General features: G+C 48.9%; 1 protein-coding gene across 1 annotated transcript in view; it reads right to left on the bottom strand.

Annotated features, from left to right (window-relative positions):
- Window positions 1–8311, bottom strand: part of LOC120998317 (gastrula zinc finger protein XlCGF26.1-like) — a 31237-nt gene extending 22926 nt beyond the window's left edge. The window contains exons 1-2 of the mRNA XM_040428977.1: window positions 8272–8311; window positions 1276–1446 (exon numbers count right to left, since the gene is read on the bottom strand). Coding sequence (XP_040284911.1) covers window positions 1276–1285 — 10 coding nt within the window. The 5' untranslated portion in view covers window positions 1286–1446; window positions 8272–8311. The remainder of the gene's footprint in view (window positions 1–1275; window positions 1447–8271) is intronic.
- Window positions 8312–25330: the final 17019 nt, after the last annotated feature.

Raw genomic sequence — 25330 nt, 5'->3', positions numbered from 1 at the left:
TCCATCTGGCCCATCAAGACTCACTCTCATTTCATCAGTCCATAAAACCTTAGAAAAATCAGTCTAGAGATATTTCTTGGCCCAGTCTTGACGTTTCAGCTTGTGTGTCTTGTTCAGTGGTGGTCGTCTTTCAGCCTTTCTTACCTTGGCCATGTCTCTGAGTATTGCACACCTTGTGCTTTTGGGCACTCCAGTGATGTTGCAGCTCTGAAATATGGCCAAACTGGTGGCAAGTGGCACCTTGGCAGCTGCACGCTTGACTTTTCTCAGTTCATGGGCAGTTATTTTGCGCCTTGGTTTTTCCACACGCTTCTTGCGACCCTGTTGACTATTTTGAATGAAACGCTTGATTGTTCGATGATCACGCTTCAGAAGCTTTTCAATTTTAAGAGTGCTGCATCCCTCTGCAAGATATCTCACTATTTTTGACTTTTCTGAGCCTGTCAAGTCCTTCTTTTGACCCATTTTGCCAAAGGAAAGGAAATTGCCTAATAATTATGCACACCTAATATAGGGTGTTGATGTCATTAGACCACACCCCTTCTCATTACAGAGATGCACATCACCTAATATGCTTAATTGGTAGTAGGCTTTCGAGCCTATACAGCTTGGAGTAAGACAACATGCATAAAGAGGATGATGTGGTCAAAATACTCATTTGCCTAATAATTCTGCACGCAGTGTAGAGGGAGGAGAGGACCCCCTGATATCAGGACTGAACCCCCATAGAGGGATGAGAGCGCCCCCGATATCAGGGCTGAACCCCCATAGAGGGAGGAGAGCACCCCCCGATATCAGGGCTGAACCCCCATAGAGGGACGAGAGCGCCCCCGATATCAGGGCTGAACCCCCATAGAGGGACGAGAGCGCCCCCGATATCAGGGCTGAACCCCCATAGAGGGACGAAAGCACCCCCCCGATATCAGGACTGTACCCCTATAGAAGGACGAGAGCGCCCCCCGATATCAGGGCGGAACCCCCATAAAGGGACGAGAGCGCCCCCCGATATCAGGACTAAACCCCTATAGTGGGACGAGAGCGCCTTGATATCAGGGCTGAACCCCCATAGCGGGACGAGAGCGCCCCCGATATCAGGGCTGAAGTGCCTGATAAAGATAACTTCTGCTTTTCCCATACATCTCGCACATCCCCCTTCATCTCTCCTACTGTAGAGTTCATAAACTGTGTCCATAGGATGGTTCAGACTGGAGAAGTCCAGTTCATACTGGTATAGTACTGGGCAGGAGACCCTCTGTATGGACATATAAAACACACCTGGAGACATTGTATCTGTGTCTTTCTTTCTCTCAGTGACAGACTTGGAGGCCTTTGAAGTCTCCCCCAAATTCCAGAGAAGAGGGCTTCCATCTACAGTCCAAGGTGTTAGAAACCCAGAAACGACAACAGACTTCTTTTACATGACCAGGACTATCTCCCACGGGACTACTGAAATTCAACAACCACAGTGGGCAACCCTTTGTGTTACATGGACTCTATACTGTAAGAGCAGTAAGACTGTGGACTCTATACTGTAAGAGCAGTAAGACTATGGACTCTATACTGTAAAAGCAGTGAGACTATGGACTCTTTACTGTAAGAGCAGTGAGACTATGGACTCTATACTGTAAGAGCAGTGAGACTATGGACTCTCTACTGTAAGAGCAGTGAGACTATGGACTCTATACTGTAAGAGCAGTGAGACTATGGACTCTTTACTGTAAGAGCAGTGAGACTATGGACTCTTTACTGTAAGAGCAGTGAGACTATGGGCTCTATACTGAAAGAGCAGTGAGACTATGGACTCTATACTGTAAGAGCAGTGAGACTGTGGACTCTTTACTGTAAGAGCGGTGAGACTATGGACTCTACTGTAAGAGCAGTGAGACTATGGACTCTATACTGTAAGAGCGGTGAGACTATGGACTCTTTACTGTAAGAGCAGTGAGACTATGGACTCTTTACTGTAAGAGCAGTGAGACTATGGACTCTCTACTGTAAGAGCAGTGAGACTATGGACTCTTTACTGTAAGAGCAGTGAGACTATGGACTCTCTACTGTAAGAGCAGTGAGACTATGGACTCTTTACTGTAAGAGCAGTGAGACTATGGACTCTTTACTGTAAGAGCAGTGAGACTATGGACTCTTTACTGTAAGAGCAGTGAGACTATGGACTCTATACTGTAAGAGCAGTGAGACTATGGACTCTATACTGTAAGAGCAGTGAGACTATGGACTCTTTACTGTAAGAGCAGTGAGACTATGGACTCTTTACTGTAAGAGCAGTGAGACTATGGACTCTTTACTGTAAGAGCAGTGAGACTATGGACTCTATACTGTAAGAGCAGTGAGACTATGGACTCTATACTGTAAGAGCAGTGAGACTATGGACTCTTTACTGTAAGAGCAGTGAGACTATGGACTCTATACTGTAAGAGCAGTGAGACTATGGACTCTTTACTGTAAGAGCAGTGAGACTATGGACTCTTTACTGTAAGAGCAGTGAGACTATGGACTCTTTACTGTAAGAGCAGTGAGACTATGGACTCTATACTGTAAGAGCAGTGAGACTATGGACTCTATACTGTAAGAGCAGTGAGACTATGGACTCTTTACTGTAAGAGCAGTGAGACTATGGACTCTTTACTGTAAGAGCAGTGAGACTATGGACTCTTTATTGTAAGAGCAGTGAGACTATGGACTCTATACTGTAAGAGCAGTGAGACTATGGACTCTATACTGTAAGAGCAGCGAGACTATGGACTCTTTACTGTAAGAGCAGTGAGACTATGGACTCTACTGTAAGAGCAGTGAGACTATGGACTCTACTGTAAGAGCAGTGAGACTATGGACTCTATACTGTAAGAGCAGTGAGACTATGGACTCTATACTGTAAGAGCAGTGAGACTATGGACTCTCTACTGTAAGAGCAGTGAGACTATGTACTCTTTACTGTAAGAGCAGTGAGACTATGGACTCTTTACTGTAAGAGCAGTGAGACTATGGACTCTTTACTGTAAGAGCAGTGAGACTATGGACTCTTTACTGTAAGAGCAGTGAGACTATGGACTCTTTACTGTAAGAGCAGTGAGACTATGGACTCTACTGTAAGAGCAGTGAGACTATGGACTCTCTACTGTAAGAGCAGTGAGACTATGGACTCTATACTGTAAGAGCAGTGAGACTATGGACTCTTTACTGTAAGAGCAGTGAGACTATGGACTCTATACTGTAAGAGCAGTGAGACTATGGACTCTTTACTGTAAGAGCAGTGAGACTATGGACTCTATACTGTAAGAGCAGTGAGACTATGGACTCTATACTGTAAGAGCAGTGAGACTATGGACTCTTTACTGTAAGAGCAGTGAGACTATGGACTCTACTGTAAGAGCAGTGAGACTATGGACTCTCTACTGTAAGAGCAGTGAGACTGTGGACTCTACTGTAAGAGCAGTGAGACTATGGACTCTATACTGTAAGAGCAGTGAGACTATGGACTCTATACTGTAAGAGCAGTGAGACTATGGACTCTTTACTGTAAGAGCAGTGAGACTATGGACTCTATACTGTAAGAGCAGTGAGACTATGGACTCTTTACTGTAAGAGCAGTGAGACTATGGACTCAATACTGTAAGAGCAGTGAGACTATGGACTCTTTACTGTAAGAGCAGTGAGACTATGGACTCAATACTGTAAGAGCAGTGAGACTATGGACTCTTTACTGTAAGAGCAGTGAGACTATGGACTCTTTACTGTAAGAGCAGTGAGACTATGGACTCTTTACTGTAAGAGCAGTGAGACTATGGACTCTATACTGTAAGAGCAGTGAGACTATGGACTCTATACTGTAAGAGAAGTGAGACTATGGACTCTATACTGTAAGAGCAGTGAGACTATGGACTCTTTACTGTAAGAGCAGTGAGACTATGGACTCTATACTGTAAGAGCAGTGAGACTATGGACTCTATACTGTAAGAGCAGTGAGACTATGGATTATTTACGGTAAGAGCAGTGAGACTATGGACTCTATACTGTAAGAGCAGTGAGACTATGGACTCTACTGTAAGAGCGGTGAGACTATGGACTCTTTACTGTAAGAGCAGTGAGACTATGGACTCTATACTGTAAGAGCAGTGAGACTATGGACTCTTTACTGTAAGAGCAGTGAGACTGTGGACTCTATACTGTAAGAGCAGTGAGACTATGGACTATATACTGTAAGAGCAGTGAGACTGTGGACTCTTTACTGTAAGAGCAGTGAGACTATAGACTCTTTACTGTAAGAGCAGTGAGACTATGGACTCTTTACTGTAAGAGCAGTGAGACTATGGACTCTTTACGGTAAGAGCAGTGAGACTATGGACTCTTTACTGTAAGAGCAGTGAGACTATGGACTCTTTACTGTAAGAGCAGTGAGACTATGGACTCTTTACTGTAAGAGCAGTGAGACTATGGACTCTATACTGTAAGAGCAGTGAGACTGTGGACTCTATACTGTAAGAGCAGTGAGACTGTGGACTCTATACTGTAAGAGCAGTGAGACTGTGGACTCTATACTGTAAGAGCAGTGAGACTGTGGACTCTTTACTGTAAGAGCAGTGAGACTGTGGACTCTATACTGTAAGAGCAGTGAGACTGTGGACTCTATACTGTAAGAGCGGTGAGACTATGGACTCTTTACTGTAAGAGCAGTGAGACTATGGACTCTTTACTGTAAGAGCAGTGAGACTATGGACTCTATACTGTAAGAGCAGTGAGACTGTGGACTCTATACTGTAAGAGCAGTGAGACTATGGACTCTTTACTGTAAGAGCAGTGAGACTATGGACTCTATACTGTAAGAGCAGTGAGACTATGGACTCTTTACTGTAAGAGCAGTGAGACTATGGACTCTATACTGTAAGAGCAGTGAGACTATGGACTCTTTACTGTAAGAGCAGTGAGACTATGGACTCTACCGTAAGAGCAGTGAGACTATGGACTCTATACTGTAAGAGCAGTGAGACTATGGACTCTTTACTGTAAGAGCGGTGAGACTATGGACTCTTTACTGTAAGAGCAGTGAGACTATGGACTCTACCGTAAGAGCAGTGAGACTATGGACTCTATACTGTAAGAGCAGTGAGACTATGGACTCTTTACTGTAAGAGCAGTGAGACTATGGACTCTACCGTAAGAGCAGTGAGACTATGGACTCTATACTGTAAGAGCAGTGAGACTATGGACTCTTTACTGTAAGAGCAGTGAGACTATGGACTCTATACTGTAAGAGCGGTGAGACTATGGACTCTATACTGTAAGAGCGGTGAGACTATGGACTCTTTACTGTAAGAGCAGGGAGACTATGGACTCTATACTGTAAGAGCAGTGAGACAATGGACTCTATACTGTAAGAGCAGTGAGACTACGGACTCTATACTGTAAGAGCAGTGAGACTATGGACTCTTTACTGTAAGAGCAGTGAGACTATGGACTCTTTACTGTAAGAGCAGTGAGACTATAGACTCTTTACTGTAAGAGCAGTGAGACTATGGACTCTTTACTGTAAGAGCAGTGAGACTATGGACTCTACCGTAAGAGCAGTGAGACTATGGACTCTACCGTAAGAGCAGTGAGACTATGGACTCTTTACTGTAAGAGCAGTGAGACTATGGACTCTTTACTGTAAGAGCAGTGAGACTATGGACTCTTTACTGTAAGAGCAGTGAGACTATGGACTCTTTACCGTAAGAGCAGTGAGACTATGGACTCTACTGTAAGAGCAGTGAGACTATGGAATCTGCCTGAGGAGGTGGTGATGGTGAAGTCACTATAAGAGTAGGTGGTAGCTTACACTAATCGCTGTTTCGAAATTATGATAAAAAGTTTACATTATTTTGTTATGAACTGGTGGGGGAAGCCTCGGGGGTCTTGTATATGGGCACAGGGTAAACAGAAGCCGCCGGGATACTGCTGGGATCCCCTGAACTCATCAAGAAGATGGAGGATAGTCCTCCAAGGTCCTCTCATAGACATTCCAGACACCTCTCCAGTGACTCCACAAATATGAGGTTGTGCTTATTACAACCCCCAATCTTGTAATGCAGCGAACCAGCTCTGCTGCTGTCCGTGGGTTCAGAAAGGGGGGGATAGGAAATGACTGATAAAAAGGGGGGCATTGGGAGACCACTGACCATTGATGAGACCACTGTCTGTGATGATATATGTACATGGTTGTCGGACATGGAAACCAAAGTGTCAGCACAGTATCACCTATGTCTGTCTCACTGATCCTTATACTGAGTGTTCTGTAGACGGTCCTAGATGGTGGAAAACAGACCACGGGAATTTCATCACCAGGCATGCCACGGTGCAGAAGGGTGAGGCAACGATACATAAACCACTGCATTTTAGGTGAAGCCCTCACTGCAGCATGTAATCTGGGTGAAGACAAGGAGGTGGACATCTACATCACTGCAGGGTGTAATCTGGGGGAGGACATCTACATCACTGCAGGGTGGTATCTGGATGAGGACATCTACAACACTGCAGGGTGTAATCTGGGTGAGGACAAAGAGGTGGATATCTACATCACTGCAGCCTGTAAACTGGATAAGGACAAGGAGGTGGACATCTACATCACTGCAGCCTGTAATCTGGGTGAGGACATCTACATCACACTGCAGGGTGTAATCTGTGTAAGGACATCTACATCACTGCAGGGTGTAATCTGGGTGAAGACATCTACATCACACTGCAGGGTGTAATCTGGGTGAGGACATCTACATCCCTGCAGGGTGTAATCTGGGTGAGGAAATCTACATCACACTGCAGGGTGTAATCTGTGTAAGGACATCTACATCACTGCAGGGTGTAATCTGGGTGAAGACATCTACATCACACTGCAGGGTGTAATCTGTGTAAGGACATCTACATCACTGCAGGGTGTAATCTGGGTGAAGACATCTACATCACACTGCAGGGTGTAATCTGGCTGAGGACATCTACATCCCTGCAGGGTGTAATCTGGCTGAGGACATCTACATCCCTGCAGGGTGTAATCTGGCTGAGGACATCTACATCCCTGCAGGGTGTAATCTGGCTGAGGACATCTACATCCCTGCAGGGTGTAATCTGGCTGAGGACATCTACATCCCTGCAGGGTGTAATCTGTCTGAGGACATCTACATCCCTGCAGGGTGTAATCTGGCTGAGGACATCTACATCCCTGCAGGGTGTAATCTGGCTGAGGACATCTACATCCCTGCAGGGTGTAATCTGGCTGAGGACATCTACATCCCTGCAGGGTGTAATCTGGCTGAGGACATCTACATCCCTGCAGGGTGTAATCTGGCTGAGGACATCTACATCCCTGCAGGGTGTAATCTGGGTGAGGACATCTACATCCCTGCAGGGTGTAATCTGGGTGAGGACATCTACATCCCTGCAGGATGTAATCTGGGTGAGGACATCTACATCCCTGCAGAGTGTAATCTGGGTGAGGACATCTACATCCCTGCAGGGTGTAATCTGGGAGAAGACATCTACATCCCTGCAGGGTGTAATCTGGGTGAGGACATCTACATCCCTGCAGGGTGTAATCTGGGTGAGGACATCTACATCAGTGCAGGGTGTAATCTGGCTGAGGACATCTACATCCCTGCAGGGTGTAATCTGGCTGAGGACATCTACATCCCTGCAGGGTGTAATCTGGGCGAGGACATCTACATCCCTGCAGGGTGCAATCTGGGTGAGGACATCTACATCCCTGCAGGATGTAATCTGGGTGAGGACATCTACATCCCTGCAGGATGTAATCTGGGTGAGGACATCTACATCTCTGCAGGGTGTAATCTGGGTGAGGACATCTACATCACTGCAGAGTGTAATCTGGGTGAAGACATCTACATCACACTGCAGGGTGTAATCTGTGTAAGGACATCTACATCACTGCAGGGTGTAATCTGGGTGAAGACATCTACATCACACTGCAGGGTGTAATCTGGGTGAGGACATCTACATCCCTGCAGGGTGTAATCTGGGACCTGTTCCAGACATGGACGGAGGCAGGGGCCGCACAGGAGCCTCTAAGGTCTGCCGGCCCCGTGTCTCCATGATGGCCGCCCTGCCTCACCCCTCACATCTCACATGTCTGCCGCAGTCTGGGAGGACTGATATGTGCAAGGCATAACCCAGGGGGGTCTACCCGAGATGTGCCCGGAACCACGGCCGAGAGTGAGCCGCCGGGAACCTCCCCGCACATCCAGCAGTGTCAGCCCGGAGCAGGCCTGTTACCTGGGAGGGGAGCCTCCATCATGGCGGCCGGGGGCAGCTTCTCCATAAGGACTGACAGAGGAAGGACCTGCGGTGACGTCATCGTCATGTGACCAGAGCAGGGGGCGGAGCTCAGCAGTGCAGACAGGTGGTGGTACAGGACCTGCGGTGACGTCACTGTCATGTGACCAGAGAAGGGGGCGGAGCTCAGCAGGGCAGACAGGTGGTGGAACAGGACCTGGGCTGATGTCATCTTCATGTGATCAGGAAGGGGCGGAGCTCAGCAGTGCAGACAGGTGGTGGAACAGGACCTGGGCTGATGTCATCGTCATGTGATCATAAAGGGGCGGAGCTCAGCAGTGCAGACAGGTGGTGGTACAGGACTTGCGGTGACGTCACTATCATGTGACCAGAGCAGGAAAGGGCGGAGCTCAGCAGTGCAGACAGGTGGTGGTACATGACCTGGGGTGACGTCACCGTCATGTGATTTCAGCAGTTGTGGGCGGGAGCTATATAGCTCTAAGGATTGATTGTCCAGAAGCTGTAAAGATGTCATGTGACCTGAAGGGGCGGAGCTGAGAATGGAAGAGAAGATCCTCTGATATCACATAGCAAACTGGGAGTTGTAGTTCTCTCCATTTTATATCTCCTACTGTAATATCTTCTGATACCACATAATAACAGGCTGGACATGATGGGCGTTGTAGTCCTCTTCTACCTCCTGTAATGTCCTCTGATATCACTAATAACAGTCTGAACATGCTGGGAGTTGTAGTCCTCTCCTCTTCTACCTCCTCCTGTGATGGGTGTCAGTTGGGGGTCCACTCCTCTCTGCAGTCGGTGGTCTCCTCTTCTATCTCTCTGTTGGGGGCAGTGCTCTTCTCTGCTCTCACAGCTCGGCCATTAGTGGAGGTCCGCTCCTCTCTCTGCAGTCAGTGGTCTCCTCCTCCATCTCTCTGTTGGGGGCAGTGCTCTTCTCCGCTCTCACAGCTCGGCCATTAGTGGAGGTCCGCTCCTCTCTCTGCAGTCGGTGGTCTCCTCCTCCATCTCTCTGTTGGGGGCAGTGCTCTTCTCTGCTCTCACAGCTCGGCCATTAGTGGAGGTCCGCTCCTCTCTCTCTGCAGTCGGTGGTCTCCTCCTCCATCTCTCTGTTGGGGGAAGTGCTCTTCTCCACTCTCACAGCTCGTCCATTAGTGGAGGTCCGCTCCTCTCTCTGCAGTCAGTGGTCTCCTCCTCCATCTCTCTGTTGGGGGCAGTGCTCTTCTCCGCTCTCACAGCTCGGCCATTAGTGGAGGTCCGCTCCTCTCTCTGCAGTCGGTGGTCTCCTCCTCCATCTCTCTGTTGGGGGCAGTGCTCTTCTCCGCTCTCACAGCTCGGCCATTAGTGGAGGTCCGCTCCTCTCTCTCTGCAGTCGGTGGTCTCCTCCTCCATCTCTCTGTTGGGGGAAGTGCTCTTCTCCACTCTCACAGCTCGGCCATTAGTGGAGGTCCGCTCCTCTCTCTGCAGTCAGTGGTCTCCTCCTCCATCTCTCTGTTGGGGGCAGTGCTCTTCTCCGCTCTCACAGCTCGGCCATTAGTGGAGGTCCGCTCCTCTCTGCAGTCTGTGGTCTCCTCCTCCATCTCTCTGTTGGGGACAGTGCTCTTCACCGCTCTCACAGCTCGGCCATTAGAGGAGGTCTGCTCCTCTTTGCAGTCAGTGGTCTCCTCCATCTCTCTGTTGGGTGCAGTGCTCTTCTCCGCTCTAACAGCTCGGCCATTAGTGGAGGTCTACTCCTCTCTGCAGTCGGTGGTCTCCTCCTCCATCTCTCTGTTGGGGGCAGTGCTCTTCTCCGCTCTCAAAGCTCGGCCATTAGTGGAGGTCCGCTCCTCTTTGCAGTCGGTGGTCTCCTCCAACACTCTGTTGGGGGCAGTGCTCTTCTCCGCTCTCACAGCTCGGCTATTAGTGGAGGTCCGCTCCTCTCTGCAGTCGGTGGTCTCCTCCTCCATCTCTCTGTTGGGGGCAGTGCTCTTCTCCACTCTCATAGCTCGACCATTAGTGGAGGTCCGCTTCTCTCTCTGCAGTCAGTGGTCTCCTCCTTTATCTCTCTGTTGGGGGCAGTGCTCTTCTCTGCTCTCACAACTCGGCCATTAGTGGAGGTCCGCTCCTCTCTGCAGTCGGTGGTCTTCTTCTCCATCTCAATGTTGGGGGCAGTGCTCTTCTCAGCTCTCATAGCTCGGCCATTAGTGGAGGTCCGCTCCTCTCTCTGCAGTTTGTGGTCTCCTCCTCCATCTCTCTGTTGGGGGCAGTGCTCTTCTCCGCTCTCACAGCTCAGACATTAGTTGAGGTCTGCTCCTCTCTCTGCAGTCGGTGGTCTCCTACTCCATTTCTCTATTGGGGCAGTGCTCTTCTCCGCTCTCATAGCTCAGACATTTGTGGAGGTCGGCTCCCCTTTCTGCAGTCAGTGGGTCTCCTCCTCTGTCTCTCTGTTGAGGATGCCAGTAAAGCATGCTGCCAGGAAGTTAAAATGGATTCCTCAGCTGTAGGACAGCCACCCGTAGAGCAATCTGGTTGAGGTCTTGGTCAGGTGATGCTGGTATTTTTTTAGAGGTAGAGGAAGAAGGTTTCTTTTAAAAAAAATTTATGATGCCATAAGTGTCATGGGAGGCAGGCTCACAAATTTCCATAAGGCCTGGGATTCTATAGAAGCCTCCTGGTCCTAGACCAGATTCTCTCTGGTCACAGCATAGAATTTAATCCTTCTCTCCCAAAAAAGGTTTATGATAAACAAGACTATGTCACATTCCCTCAAGCAGATAGCTCTAGAGTCAGAGGTAGTGACCATGCCAGAAAAAGAAGTAGAACAGGTACTAACAGGTAATTCAGAACCATCTTAAGTCTAAAGTATTTGAACCGCTTCAAAATATTCAAGATGGAGTCGATAAGATCTACGATAAATCTTCCAAGCTGAGACTATTATATGGTAACACTCAATCTAGCAGGCTTACTTATTTTGAGCTTAAAATCATTTTTTCAATTAGTCTTTATTAATAAATATGGAGCCCTTTTTTCTGTACGGAGCTGAGATGCTCTAATAGCAGCCTCTGGATTTTCTGTCAGACAGGGAGCTGACGGCTCCTTATTTCTGACCAGGGCTGTCTTTAACAAGGGGCAAAAGGGGCAGCTGCCCCGGGCCCAGTTGCTCCTTGGGTGCCCAAGGCAGCTGCCTCTTGAGCCCTGCTAGCCATTGCCCCGGGTGTCAGGCTGTCAGCTACTCAGGGGGTGCTGCCATGCCTGCTGGCACTCCAGGCAGCGTACTGTGAGAGCTGTGATTCTCTAGGACCTTAGATGACATCATCACCATGTGACCAGTAACCTAGCAATATTACTGGTCACATGGCTATGAGGTCATCAAGGTCCTACCAGGAGTGTTGCTGTAGAAGTTTGCCTTAACTGTGGAGATTTTTTTGTGAAGATTACATCAGAAAAAGGTGACAGGGGCTGTTATGCTAATATACTGTAAACTACTGTATAGTGGGGTGCTGTATAGTGTGGGAGCCTGTATACTGTGGGGGCCTGTATACTGTGGGGCCTGTATATTGTGGGGGCCTGTATAGTGTGGGGGGCTGTATACTGTGGGTGCTGTATATTGTGGAGTGCTATGCTGCTGTTCTGTATACTGTGGGGGGCTGTATACTGTATACTGTGGGTGCTGTATATTGTGGAGTGCTATACTTCTGTGCTGTATACTGTGGGGGGCTGTATACTGTGGGTGCTGTATATTGTGGAGTTCTATACTGCTGTACTGTAATGTGTGGGGGTCTGTATACTGTGGGTGCTGTATATTGTGGAGTGCTATACTGCTGTACTGTATACTGTGGGGGACTGTATACTGTGGGCGGCTGTATACTGTATACTGTGGGTGCTGTATATTGTGGAGTGCTATACTTCTGTACTGTATAATGTGGGGGGCTGTATAGTGTGGGGTGCTGTATCGTGTATAGTTTGGGGTGCTGTATACGGTGAGGTGCTATACTGCTCTACTGTATACTGTGGGGTGTTGTATACTGTGGGGTGTTGTATTCTGTGGGGTGCTGTATACTGTGGGCTGCTATACTGCTCTACTATATACTGTGGGGTACTGTATAGTGTGGGTGCTATACTGCATACTGTGTGGTGCTGTATACTATAGGGTGCTATACTGTATACTGTGAGTTGCTGTATACTATAGGGTGCTATACTGCATACTGTGGGTTGCTGTATACTATAGGGTGCTATACTGCATACTGTGGGGTGCTGGGGTGCACTGTAACACTAGGGTGAGTCGAGCCCTGGTCTCCTTCCTGCAGAGCGGTGCCCACTTCCAGCCTGAGCCCAGCTGCCCAGAGCACTGATCCTGAGCCGCTGGAGTCTTCAGAACTGGAAGTATTTACAGTCATTCACTGGACTCTACCAGATGTGTGGATTTATTGTGTGTGTGTTGTGGTGGAGGCCGTGATTGCCTGCTAAGGTGTGGGAAGGCGGAATCCAGGGGGCCCAAGTAAATTTTTGCCCAGTGTCCAATCAATATTAAAGACGGCCCTGTCTGTAGTAGTATACTGTCCTCTTCAGTGTTAATTACTTTACACAGTTTAGTGTCATCTGCGAAAATTTATATTTTACTATGCAAGCCTTCTACTAGATCATTAATAAATATATTGAAGAGAATAGGGCCCAATACTGACCCCTGAGGTACCCCACTAGTGACAGTGACCCCTGAGGTACCCCACTTGTGACAGTGACCCAATCTGAGTGTGTACCGTTAATAACCACCCTCTGTTTTCTATCCCTCAGCCAGTTACTTACCCACATACAGACGTTTTCTCCCAGTCCGAGCATTCTCATTTTATATACTAACCTTTTATGTGGTACAGCATCAAATGCTTTGGAGAAGTCCAGATGTACAACATCCATTGATTCGCCGCTGTCAAGTCTAGAACTTACCTCCTCATAGAAACTGATTAAATTAGTTTGGCATGACCGATCCCTCATGAAGCCATGCTGATATGGCGTTATTTGCTTATTTCCGTTGAGATGCTCTAACATAGCATCTCTCAGAAAACCCTCAAACAGTTTACCCATAGCAGATGTTAAACTTATCGGCCTATAGTTTCCGGGCTCTGTTTTTGGACCCTTTTTGAATATTGGCACCACATTTGCTATGCGCCAATCCTGTGGAACATTCCCTGTCAGTATAGAGTCTGCAAATATCAGAAATAAGGGTCTGGCTATGACATTACTTAATTCCCTTAGGATACGGGGGTGTATGCCATCTGGTCCTGGCGATTTGTCTATTTTAATCTTTTTAAGTCGCTGTTGTACTTCTTCCTGGGTCAGACAGGACACTTTCAATGGGGAATTTATTTTTACATTCAGCATTTCATCTGACAGTTTATTTTCCTCAGTGAATACAGTGGAGAAAAAAATATTTAACAGCTTTGCTTTCTCCTCGTCGCTCTCTGCGACTCCCTCCTCATTACTCTTTAAAGGGCCGACACCTTCAGATTTATATTGTCATGGATGGTGTACAGGAAACAAGACAAAGCAAAAGAATCTATGACTCACTGGATCCAAAACTAAGGAACAAAAGGGAGACCCCTGCATAAGACCTGTCACTCTCCCTGACTGCTCAGCCTATGCGAACACCCCAAAGGTGGATGGTCGCATATCCACGTACCTCGACTATCTACCACCTGAATACCCTACAATAGTGAGGGGACACGACCACCGGCTCCCTACACTAGACACGGAGGGAGTCAGGGTCAACTGAGATCCAGCAAACAGAAAATCACAAATAAAAGTACAGCACTTATCTTAGTAGAAGACTGGGCAATAGGAACAGCATGCACACACACACTCCAGGAAGTTGTATAAGCCGCACACTATTGCATTATGAGGAGGAATTTAAAGGGATGCAATCAGTCCAAACACATGACAGCTGAGAGAGGCTAACGAGATGAGGAACTGAAAACCAAAGCAAAGAAAACTCAAGGAGGAGGTTCTAAAAGGCTTCTGTCAGAGATTCTCAGCTGTCTGGTTGTGACAGTACCCCTCCCTATGGAAAGCCCTGATGAGACGAGTGGCCTTAATGTCCGTCACTGGGACCCACATCCTCTCCTCAGGACCATAACCCTCCCAATGAACGAGGTACTGGAGAGAACCGCGGACAAGACGAGAATCCACAATCCTAGAGACCTGAAATTCAAGATTCCCATCAACCATAATCGGAGGAGGAGGCAAAGGCGAGGGTACAATGGGTTGAACATAAGGTTTTAATAAGGACTTATGAAAAACATTATGGATCTTCCAAGTCTGAGGAAGATCAAGACGGTAGGCAACAGGATTGATGACAGACAGGATCTTGTAAGGCCCAATAAACCTAGGACCCAACTTCCAGGAGGGAACCTTCAATTTGATATTCTTGGTAGACAACCACACCAGATCACCAACATTCAGGTCCGGACCAGGCACACGTCTCTTATCCGCCACACGCTTATATCTCTCACTCATGCTCTTTAGATTATCCTGAATCTTTTGCCAAATAGATGACAAAGACGAGGAGAATCTGTCCTCATCAGGTAAACCAGAAGACCCCTCTCCCGAGAAAGTCCCAAACTGCGGATGAAACCCATATGCACCAAAAAATGGTGACTTATCAGAGGACTCCTGACGACGGTTATTTAAAGCAAACTCAGCAAGGGACAAAAAAGAACACCAATCCTCCTGATTCTCCGCCACAAAACAGCGCAGATATGTCTCCAGATTCTGATTGACGCGCTCTGTCTGGCCATTCGACTGCGGGTGGAAAGCAGAAGAGAATGACAACCGAACCCCCAAGCGAGAACAGAAAGCCTTCCAGAATCTGGAAACAAACTGCGTGCCCCTATCAGAGACTATGTCTGAAGGAATACCATGCAATTTGACAATGTGATCAATAAATGCCTGCGCCAGCGTCTTAGCATTGGGCAAACCAGGAAAAGGGATGAAATGCACCATTTTGCTAAAACGGTCCACCACCACCAGAATCACAGTCTTCCCCGAGGAACGATGCAGGTCCGTTATGAAGTCCATGAACAGATGTGTCCAAGGACGGGAAGGAATGGGTAAGGGAAGGAGAGGACCTGATGGCCGTGAATGAGGGACTTTGGCACGAGCGCAAGTCTCGCAGGCTACCACAAAACCCTCAACCGACTTACGAAGCGCAGGCCACCAGAATCTCCGAGCGATGAGATCCAGTGTGGCTCTTGCCCCCGGGTGCCCAGCAAGGACCGTATCGTGGTGTTCCTTAAAAATCTTGTGTTTTAAAGCGAGAGGCACAAACAACCTCCCAGGAGGACAAAGATCAGGAGCCTCCGACTGGGCTGCCTGCACCTCTGCCTCCAATTCAGGAAAAAGAGCAGAGACCACCACACCTTCAGCCAAAATGGGACCCGGGTCTTCAAAATTCCCACCTCCCGGAAAACAACGTGACAGGGCATCTGCCTTCACATTCTTAACCCCAGGGCGGAACGTGACAACAAAATTAAACCTTGAAAAGAACAAAGACCATCTGGCCTGTCTCGGGTTCAGACGCTTGGCTGACTCCAAGTAGGCCAGATTTTTATGGTCAGTAAACACGGTAATAGGGTGTCTGGCTCCCTCTAGCCAATGGCGCCATTCTTTAAAAGCCAACTTGATGGCCAACAATTCCCTATCTCCCACATCGTAATTTCTCTCTGCGGAGGAGAGTTTCTTCGAGAAAAAGGCACACGGTCGCCATTTGGCCGGAGAGGAACCCTGAGACAAGACCGCACCCACACCTACCTCTGAAGCATCAACATCAACTATGAAGGGTAAAGAAATATCAGGTTGTACCAGGATGGGAGCGGAAGCAAAACTCTCCTTGATATTAGAAAAGGCCTTACGCGCCTCTACCGACCAGGAAGAAAAATCTACCCCCTTTCTGGTCATATCAGTGAGTGGTTTAACAACAGAGGAATAATTCAAAATAAACTTCCTGTAATAATTGGCAAAGCCCAAAAAACGCATCAGCGCCTTCTGATTCTCAGGAAGCTCCCACTCAAGCACAGCGCGGACCTTCTCGGGGTCCATGCGAAAACCAGAAGCGGAGAGAAGAAACCCCAGAAATTGAACCTCTGGAACCACAAACACACATTTTTCCAGTTTCGCGTATAATTTATTCTCCCGCAGGATGACGAAGACCTGACGTAAGTGTTCCTTATGAGTTTTGAAATCAGGAGAAAAAATCAAAATGTCATCCAAATACACTAATACAAATTTTCCCATTAAATGATAAAAAATGCTGTTCACGAAATGCTGAAAAACGGCTGGGGCATTCATCAAACCAAAAGGCATAACCAAATTCTCAAAATGGCCCTCAGGGGTATTGAAGGCCGTCTTCCATTCGTCTCCTTCTCTGACCCTGACCAAGTTGTATGCCCCTCTTAGGTCTAATTTGGAAAAGACTTTAGCCCCAACAACCTGGTTAAACAGGTCCGGGATCAGAGGAAGCGGATAAGGGTCACGAATAGTGATACTGTTCAGCTCCCTGAAATCCAGACAAGGTCTTAAAGAACCATCTTTCTTCTTAACAAAGAAAAAAACAGCGGCAACAGGTGACTTCGAGGGTCGTATGTGTCCTTTTCTCAGACTCTCAGAGATATAAGCACGCATAGCGACCCTCTCAGGTTGGGAAAGATTGTATAAACGAGATTTAGGCAGCTTGGCGCCTGGGATGAGATTAATAGGGCAATCGTACTCCCTGTGCGGGGGCAAATCCTGAACTCCACTCTCAGAGAAGACATCTGAAAATTCAGAGAGGAAAGGTGGTACAGTCTTAGTAGAAACCTCAGAAACAGATGTCGTGAGGCAATTCTCTCTGCAAAAGTCACTCCAACCATTTATTTGCCTAGCTTGCCAATCAATGGTGGGGTTATGTTTAGTGAGCCAGGGTAGCCCCAACACTAGAGGAGTAGGCAAACCGCTAAGGACGAAACATGACACATCCTCAACATGAGCATCACTCACAATTAAACGGATATTGTGAACTATGCCCTTTAATGATTTCTGAGAAAGTGGAGCGGAATCAATAGCAAAAACAGGAATATCCTTTCCCAAAGTGCATACCTGGAAACCATGAGTTATTGCAAATTGATTATCAATGAGATTGAAAGCTGCTCCACTATCCACAAAAATCTCACAAAAAATGCTCTTGCTCTCTAGCGCCACCCTAGCAGGCAGGACAAAACGGGAACTACAAGCAAACGAAAAACCTTCAATTTCCGCCTCAACCCTGCCAATAGTAACAGACGGAACATTTTTAAAAGATTTTTTCCTTTTTGTTCCTTTATTACTCCCAGAAAACTGCCTGTATCTCCTAGAGGGACAAACATTTGCCAAATGATTTATACCTCCACAACAGAAACAAACCTTCCCATGAGAGCTGAATCTTCTATTGTCAGAGGCAATCAACCCCAGCTGCATGGGCTCCTGCTCAGAAGGGGCTGACAACGACTGAGACCCCTGCGCACAGAATGAGACCGCTGCACTGTCCCGGGACTGAGTATGACAGGAAGGAGAGATCTCTCCTCTCTCTCTAAGACGCCTGTCAATACGAATGGCCTGGGACATAGCAGAGTCCAAGGAGATAGGCCTCTCATGAAAGGCAAATGCATCTTTCAATCCCTCTGAAAGACCATGGCAAAATTGACTTCGGAGTGCAGCATCATTCCAACCAGTATCAGCTGCCCATCTCCGAAATTCTGAGCAGTATATCTCTGCGGATTGTTTACCCTGGCATAACAGACGTAGTCTAGACTCAGCCAGAGCAATACGATCCGGATCATCATATATCTGACCCAGGGCTAAAAAGAATTCATCCACTGAACGGAGGGGCCGTGCCCCCTCCGGCAGCGAAAAGGCCCAGGACTGAGCGTAACCCCTGAGCAGCGATATAATGATCCCCACCCTCCGTTCCTCATCACCAGAGGAATGGGGATGAAGGCAAAAATGGAGTTTGCAAGCCTCTCTAAAACACACAAAATTCTCACTACCCCCGGAGAACGTATCCGGGAGCGAGATCTTAGGCTCAGAACAAACTCCATGAACGCAAGCTGAACCGGTCACTTGAAACTGAGAAAAAGTCTTACGGAGATAAGCTACCTTCAATAAAAGACCCTGGAAGCGTTCAGCCAAAAGTGAAACCGGATCCATGCTTGAGACGGTTTTGGTGGCTTATAATGTCACGGATGGTGTACAGGAAACAAGACAAAGCAAAAGAATCTATGACTCACTGGATCCAAAACTAAGGAACAAAAGGGAGACCCCTGCATAAGACCTGTCACTCTCCCTGACTGCTCAGCCTATGCGAACACCCCAAAGGTGGATGGTCGCATATCCACGTACCTCGACTATCTACCACCTGAATACCCTACAATAGTGAGGGGACACGACCACCGGCTCCCTGCACTAGACACGGAGGGAGTCAGGGTCAACTGAGATCCAGCAAACAGAAAATCACAAATAAAAGTACAGCACTTATCTTAGTAGAAGACTGGGCAATAGGAACAGCATGCACACACACACTCCAGGAAGTTGTATAAGCCGCACACTGTTGCATTATGGGGAGGAATTTAATGGGATGCAATCAGTCCAAACACATGACAGCTGAGAGAGGCTAACGAGATGAGGAACTGAAAACCAAAACAAAGAAAACTCAAGGAGGAGGTTCTGAAAGGCTTCTGTCAGAGCTTCTCAGCTGTCTGGTTGTGACATATACTTTTTAACATTTATATAATTGAAGAACATTTTGGCGTTAGTTTTACTCTCTTTGGCAATTAATCTCTCGGTCTCTAGTTTGCCCGCTTTTATTTGTTTTTTACATGTTCTATTTTTTTCCCTATAGTTTATCAGTGCTTCCGTGCTACCCTCCTGTTTTAGTGATTTATATGCTTTCTTTTTGTCATTTATTGCTTTCTTTACAGTTCTGTTTATCCACATTGGTTTCTTTTTGTTCCTTAGCCTTTTATTCCCATACGGTATGTACCTCTCACAAAGAGATTTTAGGATGTTTTTAAAGATATCCAATTTTGTGGCTGTATTTTTATTTGTGAGGACTTTGTCCCAGTTAGTTAGGCCTATGGCCACTCTTAGTTGGCTAAATTTAGCTTTTTTGAAGTTTGGTATTTTTGTTCAAAGCACTTACCCACACAGCTATAAGAGCTGCATAGCTACTGACTGAAAAAATATGAGACTTCTACTGTAGACTCTGTTATAGCCAGTGTACATCTATAAAAATGACAGCTGCCCCAACACACTCAGCTCTACCATATCTCTATATATGATAGCTGCCCCAGCACAACCAGCACTGCTACATCTATACACATGACAGCTGCCCCAGCACACTCAGCTCTACCATATCTCTATATATGATAGCTGCCCCAGCACACTCAGCTCTGCTATATCTATATATCTCTAAGTATTACTATACAGTAGATAGATATATAGAGATATGGCAGAGCTGAGTGTGCTGGGACAGCTGTCATGTGTATAGATGTATAGATGTAGCACAGCTGGGTGTGCTGGGGCAGGTGTCATGTGTATAGATGTAGCAGAGCTGGCTGTGCTGGGGCAACCATCATATATAGAGATGTAGCAGAGCTGAGTGCACTGGGGCAGCTGTTATGTGTATAGATGTAGCAGAGCTGGGTGTGCTGGGGCAGCTATTATATATAGAGATATAGCAGAGCTGAGTGCGCTGGGGCAACTGTCGTGTATGGATATACACTAGCTATCAAAGCTATAAACGAGTGTTCAGTAGAAGTCTCATATTCTTTTAGTCAGTGGCTATGCAGCTCTTGTAGCTGTGTGGTTAAGTGCCTTGCCTCTGATACAGAAGGTCATGGGTTCGAGTCCCAGCAGAAACTTTTCTGAAATACAGGCTAAATTAGAATACACAAGTACTGACTCTATATATGTACATACAGCGCGGGACACAGGAAGAGACTGCCTCGCTAAGTGTTTTTTTAATACCGGACTGTTACTGCCACATGGGGGAGCGGGAGGCACTTGATACTGGCACATGGGGGGTGTGGCACTATAATACTGGCACATATGGGGGGGAGGAGAGAGGCACTTGATACTGGCACATTTGGAGGGGGGGAGATGGCACTATGATACTGGCACATGGGGGGGAGTTGGCACTATGATACTGGCACATGGGGGGTGGGTGGGAAGGAGAGAGGCACTTGGTACTGGCACATTGGGAGGGGGGGAGATGGCACTATGATACTGGCACATGGGGGGGTGGGTAGGTCGGAGAGAGGCACTTGATACTGGCACATTTGGAGGGGGGAGATGGCACTATAATACTGGCACATGTGGGGGGGAGAGGAGAGAGGCACTTAATACTGACACATTGGGGGGAGATGTCACTATGATACTGGCACATTGGGGCGGAGATGGCACTATGATACTGGGATATGGGGGGAGGAGAGAGGCACTTGATACTGGCACATGGGGGGGTTTGGCACTATGATACTGGCACATGGGGGGTGGGTGGTCGGGAAGGAGAGAGGCACTTGATATTGGCACATTTGGAGGGGGGAGATGGCACTATGATACTGGCACATGTGGGAGGGAAGGAGAGAGGCACTTAATACTGGCACATTGGGGGGAAAGATGGCACTATGATACTGGCACATGAGGGGTGGGTGGGTGGATGTTAAGGAGAGAGGAACTTGATACTGGCACATTTGGAGGGGGGCAGATGGCACTATGATACTGGCACATGTGGGGGTAGGGGTGGGGGTGGGAAGGAGAGAGGCACCTAATACTGGCACATTGGGGGGGAGATGGCACTATGATACTGGCACATGGAGTGGGTGGGTGGGAAGAAGATAGGCACTTGATACTGGCACATTGGGGGGGGGAGATGGCACTACGATACTGGCACATGGGGTGGGTGGGAGGGAGAGAGGCACTTGATACTGGCACATTGGGGGGAGATGGCACTATGATACTGGCACATTGGGGGGGGAGATGGCACTATGATACTGGCACATGGGGGGGAGATGGCACTATGATACTGGGACATGGGGGGAGGAGAGAGGCACTTGATACTGGCACATGGGGGGTTTGGCACTATGATACTGGCACATTGGGGGGGAGATGGCACTATGATACTGGGACATGGGGTGGAGGAGAGAGGCACTTGATACTGGCACATGGGGGGGAGGTGTTTGGGAAGGAGAGAGGCACTTGATATTGGCACATTTGGAGGGGGGAGATGGCACTATGATACTGGCACATGTGGGGGGGAAAGAGAGAGGCACTTAATACTGGCACATTGGGAGGGAGATGGCACTATGATACTGGCACATGGGGGTGGGTGGGTGGGTGTTAAGGAGAGAGGCACTTGATACTGGCACATTTGGAGGGGGGGAGATCGCACTATGATACAGGAGCATGGGGGGGGGGGGGGGGGGAAGGAGAGAGGCACCTAATACTGGCACTTTGGGGGGGAGATGGCACTATGATACTGGCACATGGAGTGGGTGGGTGGGAAGGAGATAGGCACTTGATACTGGCACATGGGGTGGGTGGGTGGGAGGGAGAGAGGCACTTGATACTGGCACATTAGGGGGGGAGATGGCACTATGATACTGGCACATGGGGGGAGATGGCACTATGATACTGGGGCATGAGGGGGAGGAGAGAGGCACTTGATACTGGTACATGGGGGGTTTGACACTATGATACTGGCATATTTGGGGTGGAGATGGCACTATGATACTGGCACATGGGGAGATATGGGGGGGGGGGGAGAGGCACTTGATACTGGCACATGGGGGGGTTTGGCACTATGATACTGGCACATGGGGAGTGGGTGGTTAGGAAGGAGAGAGGCACTTGATATTGGCACATTTGGAGGGGGGAGATGGCACTATGATACTGGCACATGTAAAGGGGGGAAAGGAGAGAGGCACTTAATACTGGCACATTGGGAGGGAGATGGCACTATGATACAGGCACATGGGGGTGGGTGGGTGTTAAGGAGAGAGGCACTTGATACTGGCACATTTGGAGGGGGGGGGATCGCACTATGATACAGGAGCATGGGGGGGGGGTTGGGAAGGAGAGAGGCACCTAATACTGGCACTTTGGGGGGGAGATGGCACTATGATACTGGCACATGGAGTGGGTGGGAAGGAGATAGGCACTTGATACTGGCACATGGGGTGGGTGGGAGGGAGAGAGGCACTTGATACTGGCACATTGGGGGGGGGGGAGATGGCACTATGATACTGGCACATGGGGGGAGATGGCACTATGATACTGGGGCATGAGGAGGAGGAGAGAGGCACTTGATACTGGCACATGGGGGGTTTGGCACTATGATACTGGCACATTGGGGGGGAGATGGCACTATGATACTGGCACATGTAAGGGGGGAAAGCAGAGAGGCACTTAATACTGGCACATGGGGGGAGTGGGCACTATGATACTGGCACATGGGGGGGTGGGAAGGAGAGAGGCACTTGGTACTGGCACATTGGGAGGGGGGGAGATGGCACTATGATACTGGCACATGGGGGGTGGGTAGGTCGGAGAGAGGCACTTGATACTGGCACATTTGGAGGGGGGAGATGGCACTATAATACTGGCACATGTGGGGGGAGAGGAGAGAGGCACTTAATACTGACACATTGGGGGGAGATGTCACTGATACTGGCACATTGGGGCGGAGATGGCACTATGATACTGGGACATGGGGGGAGGAGAGAGGCACTTGATACTGGCACATGGGGGGGGTTTGGCACTATGATACTGGCACATGGGGGGTGGGTGGTCGGGAAGGAGAGAGGCACTTGATATTTGCATAATTGGAGGGGGGAGATGGCACTATGATACTGGCACATGTGGGAGGGAAGGAGAGAGGCACTTAATACTGGCACATTGGGGGGAAAGATGGCACTATGATACTGGCACATGGGGGGTGGGTGGGTGGATGTTAAGGAGAGAGGCACTTGATACTGGCACATTTGGAGGGGGGCAGATGGCACTATGATACTGGCACATGTGGGGGTAGGGGTGGGGGTGGGAAGGAGAGAGGCACCTAATACTGGCACATTGGGGGGGAGATGGCACTATGATACTGGCACATGGAGTGGGTGGGTGGGAAGAAGATAGGCACTTGATACTGGCACATTGGGGGGGGGGAGATGGCACTACGATACTGGCACATGGGGTGGGTGGGAGGAAGAGAGGCACTTGATACTGGCACATTGGGGGGGAGATGGCACTATGATACTGGCACATTGGGGGGGAGATGGCACTATGATACTGGCACATGGGGGGGAGATGGCACTATGATACTGGGACATGGGGGGAGGAGAGAGGCACTTGATACTGGCACATGGGGGGTTTGGCACTATGATACTGGCACATTGGGGGGGGAAAGAGAGAGGCACTTAATACTGGCACATTGGGAGGGAGATGGCACTATGATACAGGCACATGGGGGTGGGTGTTAAGGAGAGAGGCACTTGATACTGGCACATTTGGAGGGGGGGAGATCGCACTATGATACAGGAGCATGGGGGGGGGGGTTGGGAAGGAGAGAGGCACCTAATACTGGCACTTTGGGGGGGAGATGGCACTATGATACTGACACATGGAGTGGGTGGGTGGGAAGGAGATAGGCACTTGATACTGGCACATGGGGTGGGTGGGTGGGAGGGAGAGAGGCACTTGATACTGGCACATTGGGGGGGGAGATGGCACTATGATACTGGCACATGGGGGGAGATGGCACTATGATACTGGGGCATGAGGGGGAGGAGAGAGGCACTTGATACTGGCACATGGGGGTTTGACACTATGATACTGGCATATTGGGGGGGAGATGGCACTATGATACTGGCACATGGGGAGATATGGGGGGGGGAGAGAGGCACTTGATACTGGCACATGGGGGGGTTTGGCACTATGATACTGGCACATGGGGAGTGGGTGGTTAGGAAGGAGAGAGGCACTTGATATTGGCACATTTGGAGGGGGAAGATGGCACTATGATACTGGCACATGTAAGGGGGAAAGGAGAGAGGCACTTAATACTGGCACATTGGGAGGGAGATGGCACTATGATACAGGCACATGGGGGTGGGTGGGTGTTAAGGAGAGAGGCACTTGATACTGGCACATTTGGAGGGGGGGAGATCGCACTATGATACAGGAGCATGGTGGGGGGGTTGGGAAGGAGAGAGGAACCTAATACTGGCACTTTGGTGGGGAGATGGCACTATGATACTGGCACATGGAGTGGGTGGGTGGGAAGGAGATAGGCACTTGATACTGGCACATGGGGTGGGTGGGTGGGAGGGAGGGAGAGAGAGAGGCACTTGATACTGGCACATGGGGGGGGGAGATGGCACTATGATACTGGCACATGGGGGGAGATGGCTCTATGATACTGGGGCATGAGGAGGAGGAGAGAGGCACTTGATACTGGCACATGGGGGGTTTGGCACTATGATACTGGCACATTGGGGGGGAGATGGCACTATGATACTGGCACATGTAAGGGGGGAAAGCAGAGAGGCACTTAATACTGGCACATTGGGGGGGAGATGGCACTATGATACTGGCACATTGGGGGGGGGAGATGGCACTATGATACTGGGACATGGGGGGGAGGAGAGAGGCACTTGATACTGGCACATGGGGGGGTTTGGCACTATGATACTGGCACATGGGGGGTTAGTGGGTGTTAAGGAGAGAGGCACTTGATACTGGCACATTTGAAAGGGGGAATTGGCACTATGACACTGGCACATGTGGGGGGGGGGGGGAGGGGAGAGGCACTTAATACAGGCACATTGGGGGGAGATGGCAATTATGATACTGTCACATGGAGTGGGTGGGTGGGAAGGAGATAGGCACTTGATACTGGCACATTGGGGGGGAGGAGATGGAACTATGATACTGGCACATGGGGTGGGTGGGTTGTCCGGGAAAGAGGCGCTTGATACTGGCACATTGTGGGGGAGATGGCACTATGATACTG

This window comes from Bufo bufo, chromosome 4 (genome assembly GCF_905171765.1).
Source record: "Bufo bufo chromosome 4, aBufBuf1.1, whole genome shotgun sequence".
Lineage (NCBI taxonomy): Eukaryota > Metazoa > Chordata > Amphibia > Anura > Bufonidae > Bufo > Bufo bufo.
Note: the sequence above shows the minus strand (reverse complement) of the source record. Positions and strands in the feature narration are given on the sequence as shown.